This window comes from Paroedura picta, chromosome 3 (assembly GCF_049243985.1).
Source record: "Paroedura picta isolate Pp20150507F chromosome 3, Ppicta_v3.0, whole genome shotgun sequence".
Classification (NCBI taxonomy): domain Eukaryota; kingdom Metazoa; phylum Chordata; class Lepidosauria; order Squamata; family Gekkonidae; genus Paroedura; species Paroedura picta.
This window is the reverse complement of record NC_135371.1, coordinates 131,639,997-131,658,333: the sequence shown is the minus strand read 5'-3', so window position 1 is coordinate 131,658,333 and position 18,337 is coordinate 131,639,997. Positions and strand designations below refer to the sequence as shown.

At 43.5% G+C, this 18,337-nt stretch overlaps 1 protein-coding gene across 2 annotated transcripts; it reads left to right on the top strand.

Annotated features, from left to right (window-relative positions):
- The first annotated feature begins 583 nt into the window (after positions 1-583).
- OTOP3 (otopetrin 3) lies at positions 584-16,990 on the top strand. Of its 2 annotated transcripts, none has more exons than XM_077327876.1 (7): positions 584-818; positions 2,887-3,342; positions 5,736-5,872; positions 8,996-9,054; positions 11,627-11,745; positions 12,389-13,302; positions 16,635-16,990. In XM_077327876.1, exons 2-7 carry the CDS (start codon positions 2,961-2,963, stop codon positions 16,803-16,805), a joined length of 1,782 nt encoding a protein of 593 aa, XP_077183991.1. In that variant the 5' UTR covers positions 584-818; positions 2,887-2,960; the 3' UTR covers positions 16,806-16,990. The 2 variants fall into 2 exon arrangements, with proteins under 2 accessions (XP_077183991.1, XP_077183990.1); XM_077327875.1 differs by lacking the exon at positions 584-818 and adding an exon at positions 2,562-2,632.
- The last annotated feature ends 1,347 nt before the right edge of the window (positions 16,991-18,337 follow it).

Sequence of the window (18,337 nt, the reverse complement as noted above, 5' to 3'; positions counted from 1 at the left end):
TCTGTCACTGAAGAGGATGAAAAGTGGATTTCCAGAGCAGTAAGGTGGGAACAACCACCATTGATCTCATTGGTGAAAGTAACATTTCCACGCTACGCAAAGTAATAACGGCCGCATTATGTATTTTACTCCCATATGCCACCATCTGGCTTATTTAACTCTGGGCATGTTTTTTGTCCTTTAACACATCCTCCAGCAATAGGCTCCATCCTCCAATAGGCTCCAATAGGCTTTTTTCATAAAGCATCCATCATTTTGGAACAAAAGAGAAAGACGATGAAAACTCCATGTCTGGAGAAAGATGTCAAACCTTTGAAAATAACTGGCTATCTGTTAGGTGTAGAAGTCCGTACCAACAGATTAACCAGTCTGACTTGCCACAAAGAACACAGCCATTTCTGGAGTTTTGATTGCCAAATGCCCGGCTGGAGCTATTAGTCATGAAGGCTTGTGGTTTTGCAAACGACAACTGTTGACAGGAGGTGGCTGGGCAGGTGTATAAAGAGGGCAGCTGACTCCCATTGGTTGGACTGGCTGGGGCTAATGAGCCTCTTAGCCTGGTAATTAATATAATGACAAGACTATCCCCAAAGTAAACAGGAGGGGGGGGAGAATCAATGCTTCATGAAACAGCAAAGCACACTTTCCATTGGCAGCTCTACTCGCCTGTGACTACTTCTCAGCCCTTCTGAGAAGACTTTGAAAGCCCTGCTGATGATATGGATTTTCCTTACCTGTTCTCAGTTATGTTTTTTGCCTGAGAGATGTGGGCTGTCTCTGACCCTTCTGGTTTTCCTGCTATAGCTGCTAACACTGAGGTAAGAAGAATGCTTTAGTGAGGCGAAGGCCCTTGAAAGGTGTTTTCCTCACCAACTTCTTGAGATGGGATGTGCAAAAAGGTTGGCTTGATCCCTTAAACTAGACACAGGTGACAAAAGGATTGTGAGACATTGTTTTCCAGGTCATTTGATTCTAAGTGGGCCGTGTATTTTAATTAAACTTTTAAATACATTCTGGAGATCTCAGATTGGGATAGATAACACAGTACAATCTCTACCGAAAGGAATGGTAGTGGTATAGAAACAGAACTTTCTTGAACTCTATGATGGCCGTCTTTGATAAACTGGTAAATCCATGTTGAGGCCATAGTTGAATGGAGAATATAGATAGCCATATAAAAGCTTTCAAACCCCAGAATCTAAGACAGAGAGCATAGGCAAATATGGACCTTCACAAGTTAAGTTAGCTCTTTGGCATTGCCATTTTAAAATAATACATGGTTTGAGGGGAAAACCCATATTATCATGATCTGCATATTTGAAATTTAAGCACTTCTGAGATAATGGTTACCCTGCTGTTAGTGGGACTGTTTCGCAAACATTTCCTGTCTTCTACTTGTATAGTTATAACTGTTATTTGGAATATTGCCTGCTGTAAGAACCATCGGTAAAAGCGGCTGTCTTACGTTGTGGATAGGATTTTTCAGTGTTAACAAAATTATTTTCTGTTAAATGGCAAGAAAACCTGTAAAGTAGCTCTGTTTGCAGATCAGCAATACAAGACAGAAAACTGTTGAAGTTTCTATGGTACCTGTGCTAGACATTTTTAAAAATGAGGACCTAATTATAAAGTTTATTTTATGAAGATTTATTTGTTTATACCACGTTTATTTGCATGAAGATTTAACTTAAACAAAAATGTTTATTTTGTCAGAAGAGTAAATCTGAAAACGTTGTTTAGTTTTGGGTGCTTTTTTATGTTTATTTTATGAAGATTTATTTGTTTATACCACGTTTATTTGCAAGAAGATTTAACTTAAACAAAATGTTTATTTTGACAGAAGAGTAAATCTGAAAACGTTGTTTAGTTTTGGGTGCTCTTATGCCATTAAAGGTCATCCGTACCTCTGTATCTCAGCTTTGGGTGCTTTTAATTAACAAAAAGGTTTCACAGTTGCACAAAAATCTTGAGAATTACAAAATTATTGCAAAAAATGTCTTTAAGATTCCCACTGAGAAAATGTTTAAAGGATACATTATACTGAAGTGAAACAAGAATCATTTGTTTGACATTTCTATTGGCACTAAAGATGCAATTTGATTTTGTGTTAAGATGACAAACATCATAACTAGCATTTGACATGATAAAATATGATTTCAGGTATCCAAAAGGATTTTCCCACATTCTTAAATGTAACTGTTCTACAAAAATGGCCTTGTAGCAAAATGTTTTGACATTGAATTTTTAAATAAGTTCATAATGATTTCTAATTTCCTATATTTATTTTATACTAACACTTTGAAACCAAATGGGGAACTAAACAAATCATTTTTTCCTGCTTTGACTTGTCTCTACTGTCTATATTCCTAAATGTTTGGGGTTGCCAAAGTAATACCCTACCCCCGCCAAGGTACTGTGTTCAGTCCTATAAACAGAACATGGACTAGGAAGAGCTATCAGAAATGACGCTATCAGTTATGTAACTCAAAGGAAAAGAAACTTGCTTTAAAGAAACAAAAAAAAAAGCCTAAAGCCAATATTTTCATTGTTCTATGCCCTAGGAGCCAGAAACTTACCTGTTGCTCACAAGCTACCTGTTGGAGACCCCTGCTCTGCATGCTTTCAAGCCTTGGTAATTTATTTGATTTTTTGGCTTGAAATGTGTTTCCACTGCAATCACCTAACTATACAAATGGTCCTGGTGATAGAAAAGGTGGTTTGCTGAGCCCTGGTTCAGGTGAAATCCTGCTTTAACCCTGACACATTCTCCACATCCACCTTACTTGTTCTCTTCCATTTCCCTCTAAAGCCAAAAATCATTTCCTCAGTCAGCCACCTCTTGATCTATAACCCCCCCCCCTTTTTCTTCTTTGTTTAATGTTGCAGAATTGGAAGCAAATTCTCCTTCCTATCAGGCAGCCAAGCAAAACAGCCACTCAGCCGTAGATCACATATCAGCCATGTGGCAGAGACGCCAGCCCCAGGAAGCTGGAGGAGACCAGCCAGAGCCACCTGCCCAACCAGAGGGCTGGAAGATCCATTATGAGAAGTCCTGGCTGCACCGACACTGCTCCTCCCTGTTGCACAGGGACAAGCAGGCCCAGAAAGCTGGGCAGCTTTTCTCAGGCCTCCTAGCCATGAATGTGGTGTTTCTAGGCAGTGCCTTCATCTGCAGTATGATTTTTAACAAGGTGGCCATTACTTTGGGAGATGTTTGGATCTTCTTGTCCATCCTCAAGATCCTGGACTTAGGCTGGATAGTATACTATTTACTGTTCACTAGGCGAAAGCCACATGCAGTCTTGTATCGGGATGCCCATGCAGGGCCAGTCTGGGTTAAGGGTAAGTACTGCCGAGTACCTTCATCATCCTCCCTGAGTTCTTGACAGACTGGATCCAAGTAGCATCCCTCTTACTTAAGAGATTACCTGTTTCTTACTGTACAAACAAGTGGGTAGGGCTATGCATTAAGTTGGTACATAACAAGTCAACTTACCAATCAACAGTGCCTTTTGAGTAGCTTGAGATGGACCATCGTCATTGAGAGCTAAAACTTACAGTTTTGCTAACATGGGGTAAATGACATCCTTCCAAAACTGCAAGGCCCTGGTCAAGAATGTATTCTCAACAGTAGAAAAGCGAATATAGCAATAATTATTCAGCAGGCATGGCACCAGACCTCACAGTAGAAGCTCACCCACTCACTCGACCCAGGGCTGACTGGTTCCACCTGGTCACCAGCAGGGGATGGGGGGGGGGGGGTTTACAGTGGCCACATTGGAAAAACATGCAGGAATTGGTATGAGTACCTGCACAGTTGCACCAACAGGACAAACAGAATCTCTGTAGCAGGCACTGTTGAGGAAATGGTATGAAAAGAAGCTTACACATAGAATCATATAATAGAATCATAGAGATGGAAGGGATCAGACAGACCATCTAGTCAACCCCCTGTTCAATGCAGGATCAGCCTAAAGCATCCATAACTTTTTATTCAGCCATTGCTTAAAGACCACCAGTGAGGGGGAGCTTACCAGCTCCTAAGGCAGCCAATTCCACTGCTGAACTACTCTGACTGTGGGAAAAAAATTCCTGATAACTAGCCGGTACCGTTCTGCATGTAATTTAAATCCATTATTGAAGATCCTATCCTCAGCTGCCATACTTCCCCTTCTGTTGTGATTCCAGTATGAACTGGGACACCATGCACCAACTTTTAAACCACAGGGAGCTCTATTCACAGCACTGGCATACAGTGTGAAAGTAGGATCGATGTGGGTTTTGTAACAGACTCCACTGAAACTCTTCATAACCCCAAATAGATTAAAATCTTTGAAGCTGGGTTAGCCCTGCCCAACAAGTCAGCTTGTACCCAGCAAGATACAAGTTTTCAAGCCTCCTTGGAACCTTTTTCAAGATTAGGAGTGGTGAAGGGGGAAAGTAGTGAAAACCCGCACCAGGCATTGAGAAAGACTGTTGAGCCAGAATAATGGATTGGGGGGGGGGGGGCTCACAGGAGCAGTTGTTCTGAAAATCTACCTTCTCTGCTGGTGCCACTCAGCCACAGATGCAGCAGCAGCACACAAGCAAAATGGTGCCTGCTGCCGCCTTCATTCACCAGGTGTCATTTCTTTCCTTACTCCCAGTTCTTTAAAATCCAGAATATCTTCTCAGCAAACCCTGCCCCCTTGTCAGCTACACTGATCAATTTCTCTCTGTTGTGCAGCTATTGAATGACCGCATGCCCAGTCAGAAAGTCATCTGTTTCCATCCTAGCACTTGGAATCCCCTGTGTTATACAGTTTTTCTTTGTATGCTAAATTAATTTGCCATAAAGTGGCTATCTATGGCCACTACCTATTTCTTGCTTGAAGTTATGATCAATGTACTGTGCTGGAAACCAAGAGATTTTTAGGGAAGTCTAATAGTATGGGACAGAAGCAGCACATTCTTTGGAAAAATCTCTCACTGGAAAGGAGATTTCCATTTTTCCACAATTCTCTCTGCTGCATATAGCCTCTGCTGTAAATTGCATGTCAACAAACTGGCAAGGGAGCTTTCCATATGAGCCCTGTTCTTAATAGCAGCTTGTAGATTGAATCCAGACTGAGTTTTCCACGGATGAAATGCACCTCTATCAGTGGAAGGAAACTTTCCTGAGTCCCCCATCCTACACCCCTTACGCCAGCTGATTGAACACTCTGAGATGCTTCTCCTGGGGGACAGGAATGGTGTATGAGGCCAGTTGGAAGCCTGCAAAAGGAAGGGGGAATTGGCAGAAATGACATCTTCCCTTGTACTATGAGAACATTTACTCTGAACCCAACTCAGCATCTCCACCCCTGAGCAAGATTCTAGGGAATATGTGTTGTCCTATCAGTTTTGAATTTCATAGCCCTACCCAATATCATATTTCAAATGTTCCAAGTCAAAGTGTAACCTAATACAGTAGCTGGGACTGTACCACAAATATAGAATTGTGTGAGCAATGATTTGCAGCAACACTGACCCCAGTAGACTTTAAGACTTAGTAGGGCATGGTTTATTTATTTTTTAGTCATGAAGAGATGGCTCTTTATTGCATGCAAAGACCAGCCCAAACTAGTCCAATGCTGCAAATTTTGAAAACAATCACAAATCTGCTTGTCGAATTTCTGTTGGGGCTGTGTGATTCCATACATCTCCCAATTATTAATATTAATATTTTGTTTTTAACAAGAGTGTTGTCCATACAGGATCTCTCATGCTATTTGGAGTATGCAGCATCCTCCTGAATGTCTTCCGGATGGGATATGACATTATCCACCTACAGTGTAAATCTCAGCTGGAAATCCTATTCCCCTGCATAGAAATACTGTTCATCTGTATTCAGGTATTAAATACCTCTGTAGCTCCAGCCAAGCCTCTAATCTACTGTGTAAAAAGGAAAGCGATATATCTGTTGACAAAAGAGTAGTTCCCATTGGTTGCTTGTTATTCTTAAACAATATAATATTTGTATTTATAACACATGCTGTCATTACAATTAAGAGCATAATTATATGATCGTTATTATCATACCAAGGATTTCCTGGAGATTTCCTTCATACCTTTGTATCTGCAAGGTAAACAGCATCTGGCATTTCTTATTTTCATTCTTCCTTTCCTGGCCCATTACGCCCATCCCCTGCCTGTTGCAGCAACCAGTACTCCAGTTCTGCTCTACAGCAGAAAAAGTGGGTTGAAGGTGTCTCTCCACAATGGAAACAGTAAATGATCAGTGATGATTGACTGGCTGGTTCCCACATATTTATTCCACACTCACATCCCTGAAGGGGCATCTCACCACTGCTAAGGTTCCTTGACGTCTGAAGGATATTTCAGGGCTTCCTCCACAGTCAAAGGGTTAAAAAGGGCTGATCTACATTGATCCTGGCCCACTTTGCAGGTGTATCTCCATTTCAGCCAAAGTGAGCACACAGCTTTTATAGGGTCACTAGGGACAAAACCCATTGTATCCAAGAATACAACAGGCACTAGAGCTTGGCAGTGGGAAGAGGAAGGAGAGAAGTTGTCCAGTCTGTAAGGGCATGGGGTTGAATGTGTGTGTTGTGTGGGAGGTTGTGGTGGCAAATGAGGGCATGGATGTGGAGAGATGGGTGTCAAGAACCTGTGGTGTGGAATGTTTGTTGAGTGTGGGAGAGGACTGAGCTTTGGGAATTGTGGCATAGTGGTTACAGATGAGCTTTCCAGAGCCATGTCTTCAGATATGTGAGGGGAAAATCAGACTGGAGACTCTTCTTAGGGGAAGATTACATGGCAATCAATTCCCCCCAGTTCTGCATCATTTCCCTTCTTGTGTGAATTAGGCCACAGACACTGAAATTCCTCTCTGCCCTAATACACATGGAGTAGTCACAGTACACAAGTGTCCACTCTGTTCCTTCTTTTCCATTTTTTCACAGTTGATAAAATGTTATGTGCCCACATGCTTCTTTCATGATCACTCCTTAGAAGAAGAATGGATTTTTGTACCCTGTTGTTTACTACAGTCTTCCTCTTAGGAGTTTCAAAGCGGTTTACAAACACCTTTTCCATTCGTCTCCCCACAATAAAACCTGTGTCTCAAAGCATTATCCAATCGTCTTCCCTTTCTCTCCCCATAGCAGACTCCCCAGGAGGGAGGTGGGATAGAGAGCCTCACATGGAAGCTGGCAACCCTAAGAGGAAGACTCTCTGTGCACAGCAGTCTTGCCCTTTATAAAGTTTTTTATACTGTTTTTTTTTATTTGCCAGGCCAAGGTTGAAAAAAGTCAATTCAATTCCCATGTATCTCCAGCCATTTACTTGTTCACTATTTACAGTTTCAGGCTGTAAATATTTATTTAGATCTTCCTGCACTTTCCAGACTCACAGGACTGATGCTGGTCTGCCTATCTGCACCCCAGAATACAAACAGTTGCTGGTAAGGGCTGGCCATAGCCCATAAGCCCAGAAGGGACACACCACCACTCCCCCCCAACTGCAGGCAAAAATGGCTCCTTTGAAGGCTGGACTCTGAGGCACTGTACGATTTTGAAGTCCCACCTCCAAACCTCCAGGAATATTTCCAACCCAGGGGTTGCCAACCTCCAAGTGGGGCCTGGAGAGCTCCTGGAATTACAGCTCACCTGCAGAGTATAAAGATCAGCTCCCAGGCAGAAAGGGCTACTTTGGACAGGGTTGTGGTAGAAAAGAAACATTTAAGGCCTCCCATACAGGTTGTTGTTGAATTGAAAGACTTGAGGCCTACTGCACAGGGTTGTTGTGCAGATGAAACAGGAGAAAAAAGAACCAGTTTCGTCTGCAGAATAATGCTGTGCAGTGGCCTCAAATCTGCAGAGAGCTGCAAAGAGAGTTGCAAAGCCATGGCTTGGCTGTGTCTAACCCCTGGCCACAGCAGTATTTTTAGCAAGAAGGGGCTTTTCTATGGCCTCCCTGTCAGTCAAATATTTGGCAGAAGGGGAAAGTTCCCCACTCTCAAAAGAATGCCCTCAGGCTTCCCTGCGTTGCTCTTGGAAATGCCTTCCTCCCCTCAGCCTGGGCCTGTCAGAGGCTCCTTCGCAGCCTTGAATAAATCTGTGTTGGTCTTAAAGCTGCTATTGGACTCAATTTTTGTTGTGCTACTTCAGACCAACATGGCTACCTACATGAATCTATCAAAAGGACTGATTAGCTGTTTTAGCAAAGAATTACCATACTGCATAATTTGGATATTATGACACAGTTTACTAATTTATCACTAATTTACTTTTGCCTTAGATCTGTACTTGGCTGAGGGTCATTATAAAGGGATTTTGGCTGAGGGTCATTATAAAGGGAGTGAAGCACTTTGGTGGTGGTGGAAAAAGAAAGCGGTGTCAAGTCACAGCCAATTTATGGCAGCCCTGTAGGGTTTTCAAGGCAAGAGACATTGAGAGGTTATTTACCATTGTCTGCCTCTGCATCTGACCCTGGAATGCCTTGGTAGTGTCCCATCCAAATACTGATCAAGGCCAACCCCTCTTGGCTTCAAAAGTCTGATAAGATTGGGCTAACCTACACCATCCAGGTCAGGGCAGTTTGAACACTGTAAGTATTCAAAGATTGTGGTCCATGGAAAACATCAAACATAGGTATGCAATAATTTTTATTAGGATCCATCAAAATATCAGAGACCAGAATGGAAACTTTCAAGCTCTACAGAACCCTTCATGAGGCTTGATTTTCAGTACTAAAAAAAGAAAGAGGTGGGGCAGAAAATAAAAATAATTTGGAAAACGGTTGTAGAATCTTAAAACTGAACCCAGAACATGTTGAAGACTTCATTGGATAGCCCCGGACACAAAACAGGTTTTCAAGTTACACCAAGGGTTGCTTAGACAAAGGGGGAGAAAGGGAAAATGGCATTCTTTGAGCAGAAGGTATGAATATGTAGTTGTGCAACTATTGCTAAGCTTATACCATAATATTTTTTAAAACTTTTTGTGGATTTCAGACTTATTTTATATGGCATCATGCAAAGGACTGTACCCAGGTTCAGCACAACCTCACCAGGTAAGAAAACAGAATCCTCTCTACTGGACTGACTAGAGTCCCGTATTATGTTTCCTTTCCTTTGCAGGGTCTCGCATAGACCATTTCAGCTGGAGGCAGAGCCCCTTGGGGAGAAAATTCTATAATCTTGGTGCCACCATTGAAAAGGTCATGTTCCTATTGGCCACCCACCTAATCTCTGCTGCATTGTAATATATCATCAGGGCCTCAGAAAAATGGAACAACAATAAACAGAAGTGGGGATAGGCATCAGTAGAAAGGTGCTGGCTCAGTTCCTATGGCTATCAAGAGAGCCAGTTTGGTGTAGTGGTTATGAGTGCGGACTTCTAATCTGGCATGCCAGGTTCGATTCTGCACTCCCCCACATGCAGGCAGCTGGGTGACCTTGGGCTCGCCCCAGCACTGATAAAACTGTTCTGACCGGGCAGTGATATCAGGGCTCTCTCAGCCTCACCCACCCCACAGGGTGTCTGTTGTGGGGAGAGGAAAGGGAAGGCGACTGTAAACCACTTCGAGCCTCCTTCGGGTAGGGAAAAGCAGCATATAAGAACCGACTCTTCTTCTTCAAGTATTTGTTTAGCCTCACTTCTGTGGTTTCCCTAAGGGTATTGCTTGCTTTCTCCCATATGGGGGAAAGTAGCATGCTACACTCGTGGAAGAACTTTCCACCCTTTCTTCCTGTCATCCCATTCCTTACTGCAGCTGTTGAGAGCTGAAGCAAAGCAGTGGGTTTATGAGATTTAGTGATGAGGGTCAGGAAAGAACTGGAACTCTCCTTTCCTCCTGGCTTTTTATGCTTGAATGTTTTCCTGCACTTTCACTGTGCATGTCCCATTGGGCTTTCATTTTTCATTGGGCTAAATTTCCCCTTGCTTTTACTGTGCACATCTGTCAGGTTTTCTTTTCTTTTTTGTTCTGCATTGATTTTCCTCCTCCCTTCAGTGCTCAGTTTGCTTTCTGGTCACTGTTTCTCTGGGTTTTCAGAGAGTGGTTTTGTGGCAGTTTCCCCCCTTGCTTCACTTCCAAGCTAAAGGTAATTCAAAAGCATACAGATTCCCTCGGATGCCATTGCACTGACCACATTGAGGTCATTCCTCCTGCTCTGCACCTTCCACCATCCTCCCCCTTCATCACAGATTGGCTAGCAGAGGGAGGTGACTGGCCAGTGTAGCTGGTTCTTTCTGTCTTTTTTTTTTCCATTTCCCCTCCTCTTCTTATTCTCTTCCTCCTGTGGTTTGCAAAGAGATAGCTGTGAGACAGGACTTCTTGAAATAAATTTTGTAGAGACGAGTGGTATGTTGGAAAGAGAGTGATTCACAAGAGCTGAGTGGGGGAAGAGAAAAAGACATCCTTGCAGTCCTGAGGGCTGTCAGTAGGAAAAGAGCATGAACCATGCGAGTACAATGAGCTGACATAGTGCTCATGCCAAGTGTGCCTGGCTGAGGAGTTGCTCCTAGACCCATTATGCACGGGGGAATAACGCACATTCGGGGTGGAATGGCGGCGACTAAAATCACCGATAATGCACGGTGCCGGCTGCAACCGGCCGCAGATTCGGTGCATGCCGCTGAAAAAGCCGCGTTAGCGAAACGCGGAAGAAAGCGCATCTTCCGGGTGACCGGGGCGCAACCAGAAGCGGCGCCGGGATTGCTGCGTGCATAATCGGTTACTCTGGGTTTTGCCGCCAACACGCCCCGTACCGTGCATAACCGGTGTGCTTCCGTCTTCCCCCTCCGCGTTTTCCATGTGACCCGAAATCGCCATTTCGGCGGCCGTGCATAATGGGCCCTGCTGGGACACTGTTGGAACTTGTGCACACTGAGCTGAGCGGCAGCTGTTGCTGCTTTCCTTTCACCTTAAGCCACTGTTGCTTTTGCTGAAGAGGCCTTGGCTTGCTCCTCACTGTCAGTCTGTGCCACCATTTGATGGGACAAAGCTGGGCATTTTGCCCTTTTCAATCCACCGCCCCCTCTGGACCACATTCCTTGCCAGTGCATCAGCTCTGGCCAAAAAAAGAGGGCAATTCCTTTCTCCTGGGGGCAGTTTCTGCCCCAATTCCTTCCCTTCTACTTGGCTTCTTTTTTCTTCTTTTTTCATTTAATCTTTTTAAGCGAACCAGGTCTATTGTAATGAAACTTTCACTAAACTTAGATCACTTTTTAAAAATTAAATGACAAAGTCTGGCAGCTCTCTGGGAAGCCTCTTTGCAAGCTCTAGGGTCTTTTTCTTTCTTTAGCAACTGAATGAAAAATGTAAAAATATGAGATACTGGGGTGCCTTCCATCCTGTTCCGTAAGTGGTAATCAGCTCTAAGTTCTGGTGACAATGTTATAATAGGACAAAGAACAACTTCTGTGTCCATTCTGTAAAAAGAAAATGCATCAACAGCAATAATTTTTCACCAGTGGCAGTACAATGGTTCCCAGTTTTGTTACCAATATGCTGACTCTCTCCTAAAAACTGCATGGAGTACCAGGTCAGAAGGACTGAAAACTGACATTCCAAGAATAGCCTAACAAAGTTGACTATTCTATCATAATAATAAAATTAAGACATATTTCTTCTTTGACAGATGTGGGCTGATGCTTACTATGGCCACTAATCTTCTGCTGTGGCTCTTAGCAGTGACCAATGATTCTGTTCATAGGGAAATTGATTCAGAACTTAACAAACTTGTGCGGGCATTTGAAGGTAAGGGTCAGTCTTCACCTTTTTAAAATTTAAAAAAATGATTGGGCAAGATGGAGGATGTATAAGATTAACACAAAGGGTAACTTGCCCAAATCCATGTACCGTTTCACTCCAACCACTTCTGTGTTTGGTATTTTTACCTTCACAAAGGGCTAACCCACTCAATGGAATCCACTAGGAGAGGAGCAAATTTCAAAGTAGATTTCTCTGTATGCAGAAAGCTCCATCAGCCTGACACGGCTCTCTACAGACTCTCTTCCCAGCCCTATAACTTAGTATATGGCAGAGTGAACCACATTCTGGCATCAACGTAATACAATCCATGGCCTATGCTTGTCCTGGAATCCTCAGCATGTCAGCATTAAACCCAAAAGTGATGAGTCCTAGCTAAAGAAGCACCAGCTGTCAAGCAACAGAGAGGGGTCATGGTCAGGAACAAGACCTTGCCACTTCCAATTAGTGCCGAACTGGTAGGTTAGAAAGATTATAGCACCTATACACTCAGCATTAGCACCCCATACACTGAGAGTCCCCAGGGATATTTAAAGGTAAAAATTAACTTTTTCCTGCATTTTCTGCAGAAAAAAAGCTATTTTTCCTAACTTTCCCTTATGATTCTAATATGCTCATTGTCTTGCTCCAGGTAACAGGACCAGCTCCTGCAAGTGTCCTAACACAACAGTATGCAAGGTCTTCCAGAAAGGATATATTTTGCTGTATCCCTTCAATACAGAATACTGCTTGATCTCCTGCTCCATGCTCTATGTGATGTGGAAGAATGTGGGCCGGCGCATTGCTCAACACCATGCTGCTCGTTCTAAGCCTAAATTCGAAATCCATGGCTTAATTTTTGGGCCTCTGCTTGGCACTGCTGCAGTAATCATTGGCATTTGTATTTTCATGCTGTATCAGATCCAAGCCACCAGCTCCTCCCCAAGCTACCAGGTGTTCATACTCTATTATTCCTACTACATCACTTTGCTGCCTTTGATGACAATAGGGGCCCTGGCTGGAACTATCATCCATGGCCTAGAAGAAAGGGAGCTGGACACACTGAAAAACCCAACACGAAGCCTCGATGTGATCTTGCTTATGGGAGCAGCTCTTGGCCAGATTGGCATCTCGTATTTTTCCATTGTAGCTATTGTGGCCATGAATCCAAAGGGTCTGTTGAACAGCATTATCCTAGCCTATTCAGTGTGCCTCATTATTCAGCACATCACCCAGAATATCTTCATCATTGAGGGACTCCACAGGCAGCCACTGGTGATAGGTGACGCATCCAGCCATAAACAACATGTTGTGCAAGGCTCCACTTCAAGCCAAAGCCCACCCAATGAACATGTTATCACTGCACACAGCAGCCAAGAGCCTACCCCCTCAACAGCCATCAAGGAGATGGAAGCAAAAGAAGAGAAGTGTGAAGAAAGTTCTTCCAAAGCATATAGCTTAGAGATAAGACAAGAGATCAGAAGAGCTTCCCAGGCCTACGTTCAGAACTGGAAACGGAAAGCTTTGCAAGAGATCTCCAGCTTCCTGATCATGTGCAACATCATAGTAAGAATTTCAGTGCATGTACAGAAATTGGTGGAATATATACCTGATAACCATACAAAAAAGATGACATGGGGAGGCAAGGATACATGGGGGAAGCATTTCAATTTCTTCATTACATGTGCCCTTGGCTTAGTTACACCAGGCTTTGTGGGTGGGAGATACAATACTGTTCCAAATAGTTCATGGAAAAGTGGGACGTTGAGAAGTGCTTTGGGCATTATATAAGTGTTCTGGGAGGCAGTTCCCAGCAAAGGGGACAAAAGGGGAAAGGATAGCATTGTTTTCACACGGCCGAGAGTTATGAAGCTGAAAGAACAAAGCTCATGAGCCAGGATACATCAGAATGTCATAAGTAAGAAGTGGACAGGAAGCCAGTGTAGGATTTAAGGAGAAGCAACACATGCTCAGAATGATGACCTGATTCAGGTAGCTGAGTGGGGGGGGGGGAGGAAGCTGATTTGTGACAATAGAAGCAGAAGGCTGCAGTAGTCAAAGCAAGGGGGGAAGAGAGAAGGAGAGAGATTTCTGCCAAAGGAGGCTAATAGAAAGAGTTGTCTTTTAAAGCAGGGGTAGTCAACCTGTGGTCCTCCAGATGTTCACGGACTACAATTCCCATGAGCCCCTGCCAGCATTTGCTGGCAGGGGCTCATGGGAATTGTAGTCCATGAACATCTGGAGGACTACAGGTTGATTACCCCTGCTTTAAAAGAAGAAATAACAAGGCTTGGCAGCAGATTGGATATGGGAAGCACAGAAGAAAGAAATGTTCAAAAAATCCAAGTTTCACATCTATTCTACAGGGCAGACAGTGACATTGACTATGGGTATGCAAAATGCAGGGGGGGCTTGGTAGGTTCTGCCCTGGGCATATTCACTATGAAGAAGACATCTAAACAGAAATAGCAGACAAGCAGTTAGAGATGTGGATGAGAAGAAGGTTTAGGGATACAGAGGCAGAGCACAGCATCATCAGTAATGTAGGTACTAAGGAAAGAAAAAAAGATTCCTGCAGGAGAACAACAGAGAGAGGGAACGCAGTGAAGGGCTTCCTCCTGTGAAAACAAGGCATGAGTAAGAACCAACTGAGGACATACATAGGATGTAAACAGGGGATTCAATGACAGTGGGGAGGACAAGGAAGACAAGAACAGTGCAGATCATCAGTGAGCTTGGCTGAGAGGTTTCAAGAGGAGTGCAGAGGATAGCAGACTGTAGGGAGTAAGAAGGGAACTGAATGATAAAATCTACACCAAGAAATAAAAACAGAGTCTGGAGGCAAAGAGCAGTTGGAGAGAGAGAGAATGTATTCAGGAGTGGTTTTCAAGAATGGGGGCAAGTGACCTGCTTGATTACTCTGAGAAAGGAGCCATCAGAGAGCAATGGTGGCAAGAACCAATAATGGCAGAGGAGATGGCAATGAAGACTTAGAAAGGGATAGGATCACGTGTAACAGTCAGACAGAAGTTTCAGGTTTCCCTCAGTTCCTGTATGTGTGGTACCCAATTCAGGTCATGCCTTTGGTGCACACAGAGAAAAGGTTTCAGTTCCCTCCCCTTGCTCTGATGTGAAACAGTTGGGGAGGCACTGTTTGGCACATTGGAGAGGGCAGATGGGTTGGATTTTTTTTAGACTATGCTTAAAGGAGTTTAAAGCAGCATATACTTTAATTATCTGTACACCTCCCGTGGTGCCGCGGGCGCCACGGACTAAATAAAGGAGTAAGGCGTTCTGGGGCGGGATGTGTCCGGGATGAGGAAGGGTCCGGATTGGACCCTTCCTCATGACAGACAATCGGAGGGATCAATCGGCAGGCGCTTTGCGCCTGCCGATTGGTCCCTCTGATTCCCAGCCCCAGCAAGTGGGAGCCGCGCACAGCACGGCTCGCAGTTGCTCCCGGCCTGACGGCAGCGAGAGGCACAAAGCGCCTCTCGCTGCGTCAGGCCGCCACCCGAGGGAGCCCCCGGCAGTCGCACCCAGCGCGGCTGACGGGGGCTCCCTGCCCGGCAGCCTGACGCGGTGAGAGGCGCGAAGCCTTCTCCCACACGCTGTGGACGCCTCGCCCGCACAAGCCCCGAAGACGTCCACTCCCACGGAGCCACCACAAGGTCAGTCTAGCGCCCATTTTATTACGAAATAAAATGGGCTTTTTTGCTAGTCCTTATAATAATCCTGTGAAGTAAGTTAGGTTGATAGTGAGTCACCCAAGTATGTTTCATGAGTCTCCGTAGTCTTATCCCTAACATGGCTACAGGTTATTGGCCCCGTGTTCTCTTGGGAACCAGCCCCCCCTCCTTGTTCCTCGTAGCATTGTGAAGCTTTCATGCATCTCTTGCCGTTTCCCCATTATTTCACAAACCTCTTTGCTGCAATGTTTTGGGAAATATCACAGCAAAGCCTGGAAGACTATTCTGTGGGCATAAAAGATCAGTTTTTTCTGGCCTAACCCACACGGCAGTCATTTTACCTGCCCTGATTTCCTTCCCAGATCTCGATGGCTTTGAAAAAATCAAACAGAGAGAAACCGACCTATCCACTGGCAATATAATAAATATATTCATAAAAGAAAGAAAAGTGTCCTATTTTTGTAGTTTTCCTTGTTTCTTTATTCTGTAGGACTTCTGTCAAAACGGAATCCAGGTGATATCCGTTTTCAGTGAGATTCTTTCATCAGTGACAAGTCCTTATATATATTAATAGTATAATACTGGCCACAGGCTCACATAGGTATGGGGATACCAGTCTGTATTGACACGTCTGTATTGACCCTTTAGTTCAAGCCCAGGGGATGTTGGCATGGGCAAAAGCTGTAGGAAAAATAACTTGGGGGGGGGGCATATGCTTTGTTCAGTCCTTCCAATCCACATGGTCACCTTTCTGCATGAATTGGGAAGTCCACATATTTTCTATAGACATACAACTTTGGTAAATGCAAATATGTTCTCTCAACCATCTGGGGTTCTGTTTGCACATACCAAATACATGGAAAATATATATGCTGCCCTATTTATACAAAACAGTGACCAAGTTCATACATGGGGGACATTCCCACTGCATGCAGCTGAAGTGCTAAAATCAAACATCTGAGAAAGGGTCTGGAGTAGGCGGGGAAAGTTACTGTCATGACATTCCATAATACAGGACAGGGTCAGGATCAGAAATGGGTTAATACATTTTGCAAATGAATAAGGCAATTATCAGGACAGGGCAAACTAAGAAACAGAGACCTAAATTAAGGCAAAGTTGCAGTAACATAGGCATTTTTTTTTAAGAGCCACTGAATTAACATGCAAACAATCATCTAACTTCTGCTTTCTTTTCACAACCCTTTCTAGCTATGGATCATGCCATCCTTTGGAGCACATCCAGAGTTTGAGAATGGATTAGAAAAATCGTTTTATGGCTACTCCACCTGGTTTGCTATCGTCAATTTTGGACTACCCTTGGGTGTGTTCTACAGAATGCATTCAGTTGGTGATCTTCTAGAGGTGTATCGGTCAGCCTGAATTAAACTCAGTTCTTTGTATATAGATGTCATGGTAAAATACTCGACAGACCCAGAACTGGCACTGTAGTAAGTCCTATGGGTCATTACTTTCTGAGGCTTTTACAAGGGGAAGTTTGTTATCTTGTTTTGTAGTTTATTCCAGTAAGACCAAAGCTTGCTAATAAACAGCCTATTTACTAGAAATGTCCACACCCTGTAGCACCTTATTATAGGATTGTGTCATTCTGCGTACATTATCATGTCTAATTATTATGATGCTAAATAATTGCTGGCCTTAAAACAGAAGGGTCAGAAGATGTGGAAGCTAATTTGGGCACCACAGTAATAGGATAAAATTATCACCCACCATGAACACACCAAAGCTCTGGATAACTGGCCATCACACAGAGACTAAGAAGTTTATCACTTAGAGACATCTCATAAATGTCTTTGGGAAAGCCAAACGTACATCTCTCTTAAGAAAGATGGTTTCTAGAGATTGTGTTGGAACCTTACCCTATTAAGTATCCTCATTATGCACACAACGTCTTGCTTTCATGGATCTTCAGACATGGGTCTAACTACGCAATATTGTAGAACAAAGTTTGAGTCCAGTGGCACCTTTAAGGCTAACAAAATTTAATTATGGATAGAAACTTTCATGTGCATGCACACTTCTTCAGATACACCGCACATGCACGCAAAAGTTTACACCCAGAATTAAACTTTATTAGTTTTAAAGCCATCACTGGACTCAAAACTTTTTTCCGTTGCTTCAGACTAACATGGCTACCCACTTGAATCTACCCAATATTATGTATTTCAATAGTAATATGGATGGGGATATCAGCCAGAAACACAAAAGGCCAGATTTGCTGATCTTTTCTTCAAGGCAGTAGATAGAAGGGAAGGTCGTCATTCTGAGACCTGTTCAGTTATTATATTTTAAAACAAACAGCACTTTAGTAAGTTGCAGGACCCTGCAAGAGCCACAGCACCTCCAAAGGTCCCAGGTTCAACCCCCAACATCTCCAGTTAAAAGGATCAGGGGGGAGACACTGTAACAACAACTCAGTGTGAGACCCTACAGAGCCGCTGCTGGTCTGAGTAGACAATATTAACTTTGAAGGATGAATGGTCCGATTCAGTATAAAGCAGCTTCATGTGTTCGTGTGAAACGATTGCTAGAGGCCTGTTGTCTAGAGTCTTGCTTTCACCCTGCTTTGAGGGCAAAGCAAAGCAAAAGGGAAATAATGGAAAGTTGCCTTTCAATTCCGTCTGGTGATTGATTATATAAGGGATTAAAGTCTGGTCCCAGGTTTGTGATCAATCCATCTTTTAGCACTATCTAAATTCTTGTTGCTGAGAGCTAATAGATGGAAGTGTAAACACTTGCCATTTTATTGCTGTACTGTAAAATAAATCATTCCAAAGAGCTATTTGGTTGGAGCTGGAGATTTGGCTCTCTGAAGTTTTATCTTTAAAAAGGAAAAAAGAAAAAAAGTGCCAAACCGCGTTATAAAAGGCTTATTTAATCTCCCAGTCCAAGGA

Excerpts from the sequence above, each read along its gene's own strand:
- OTOP3 (XM_077327875.1), top strand. Across the intron at positions 3,343-5,735 it reads AGGGCCAGTCTGGGTTAAGG|GATCTCTCATGCTATTTGGA; the intron begins GTAAGTACTGCC and ends TTGTCCATACAG. Across the intron at positions 11,746-12,388 it reads ACTTGTGCGGGCATTTGAAG|GTAACAGGACCAGCTCCTGC; the intron begins GTAAGGGTCAGT and ends GTCTTGCTCCAG.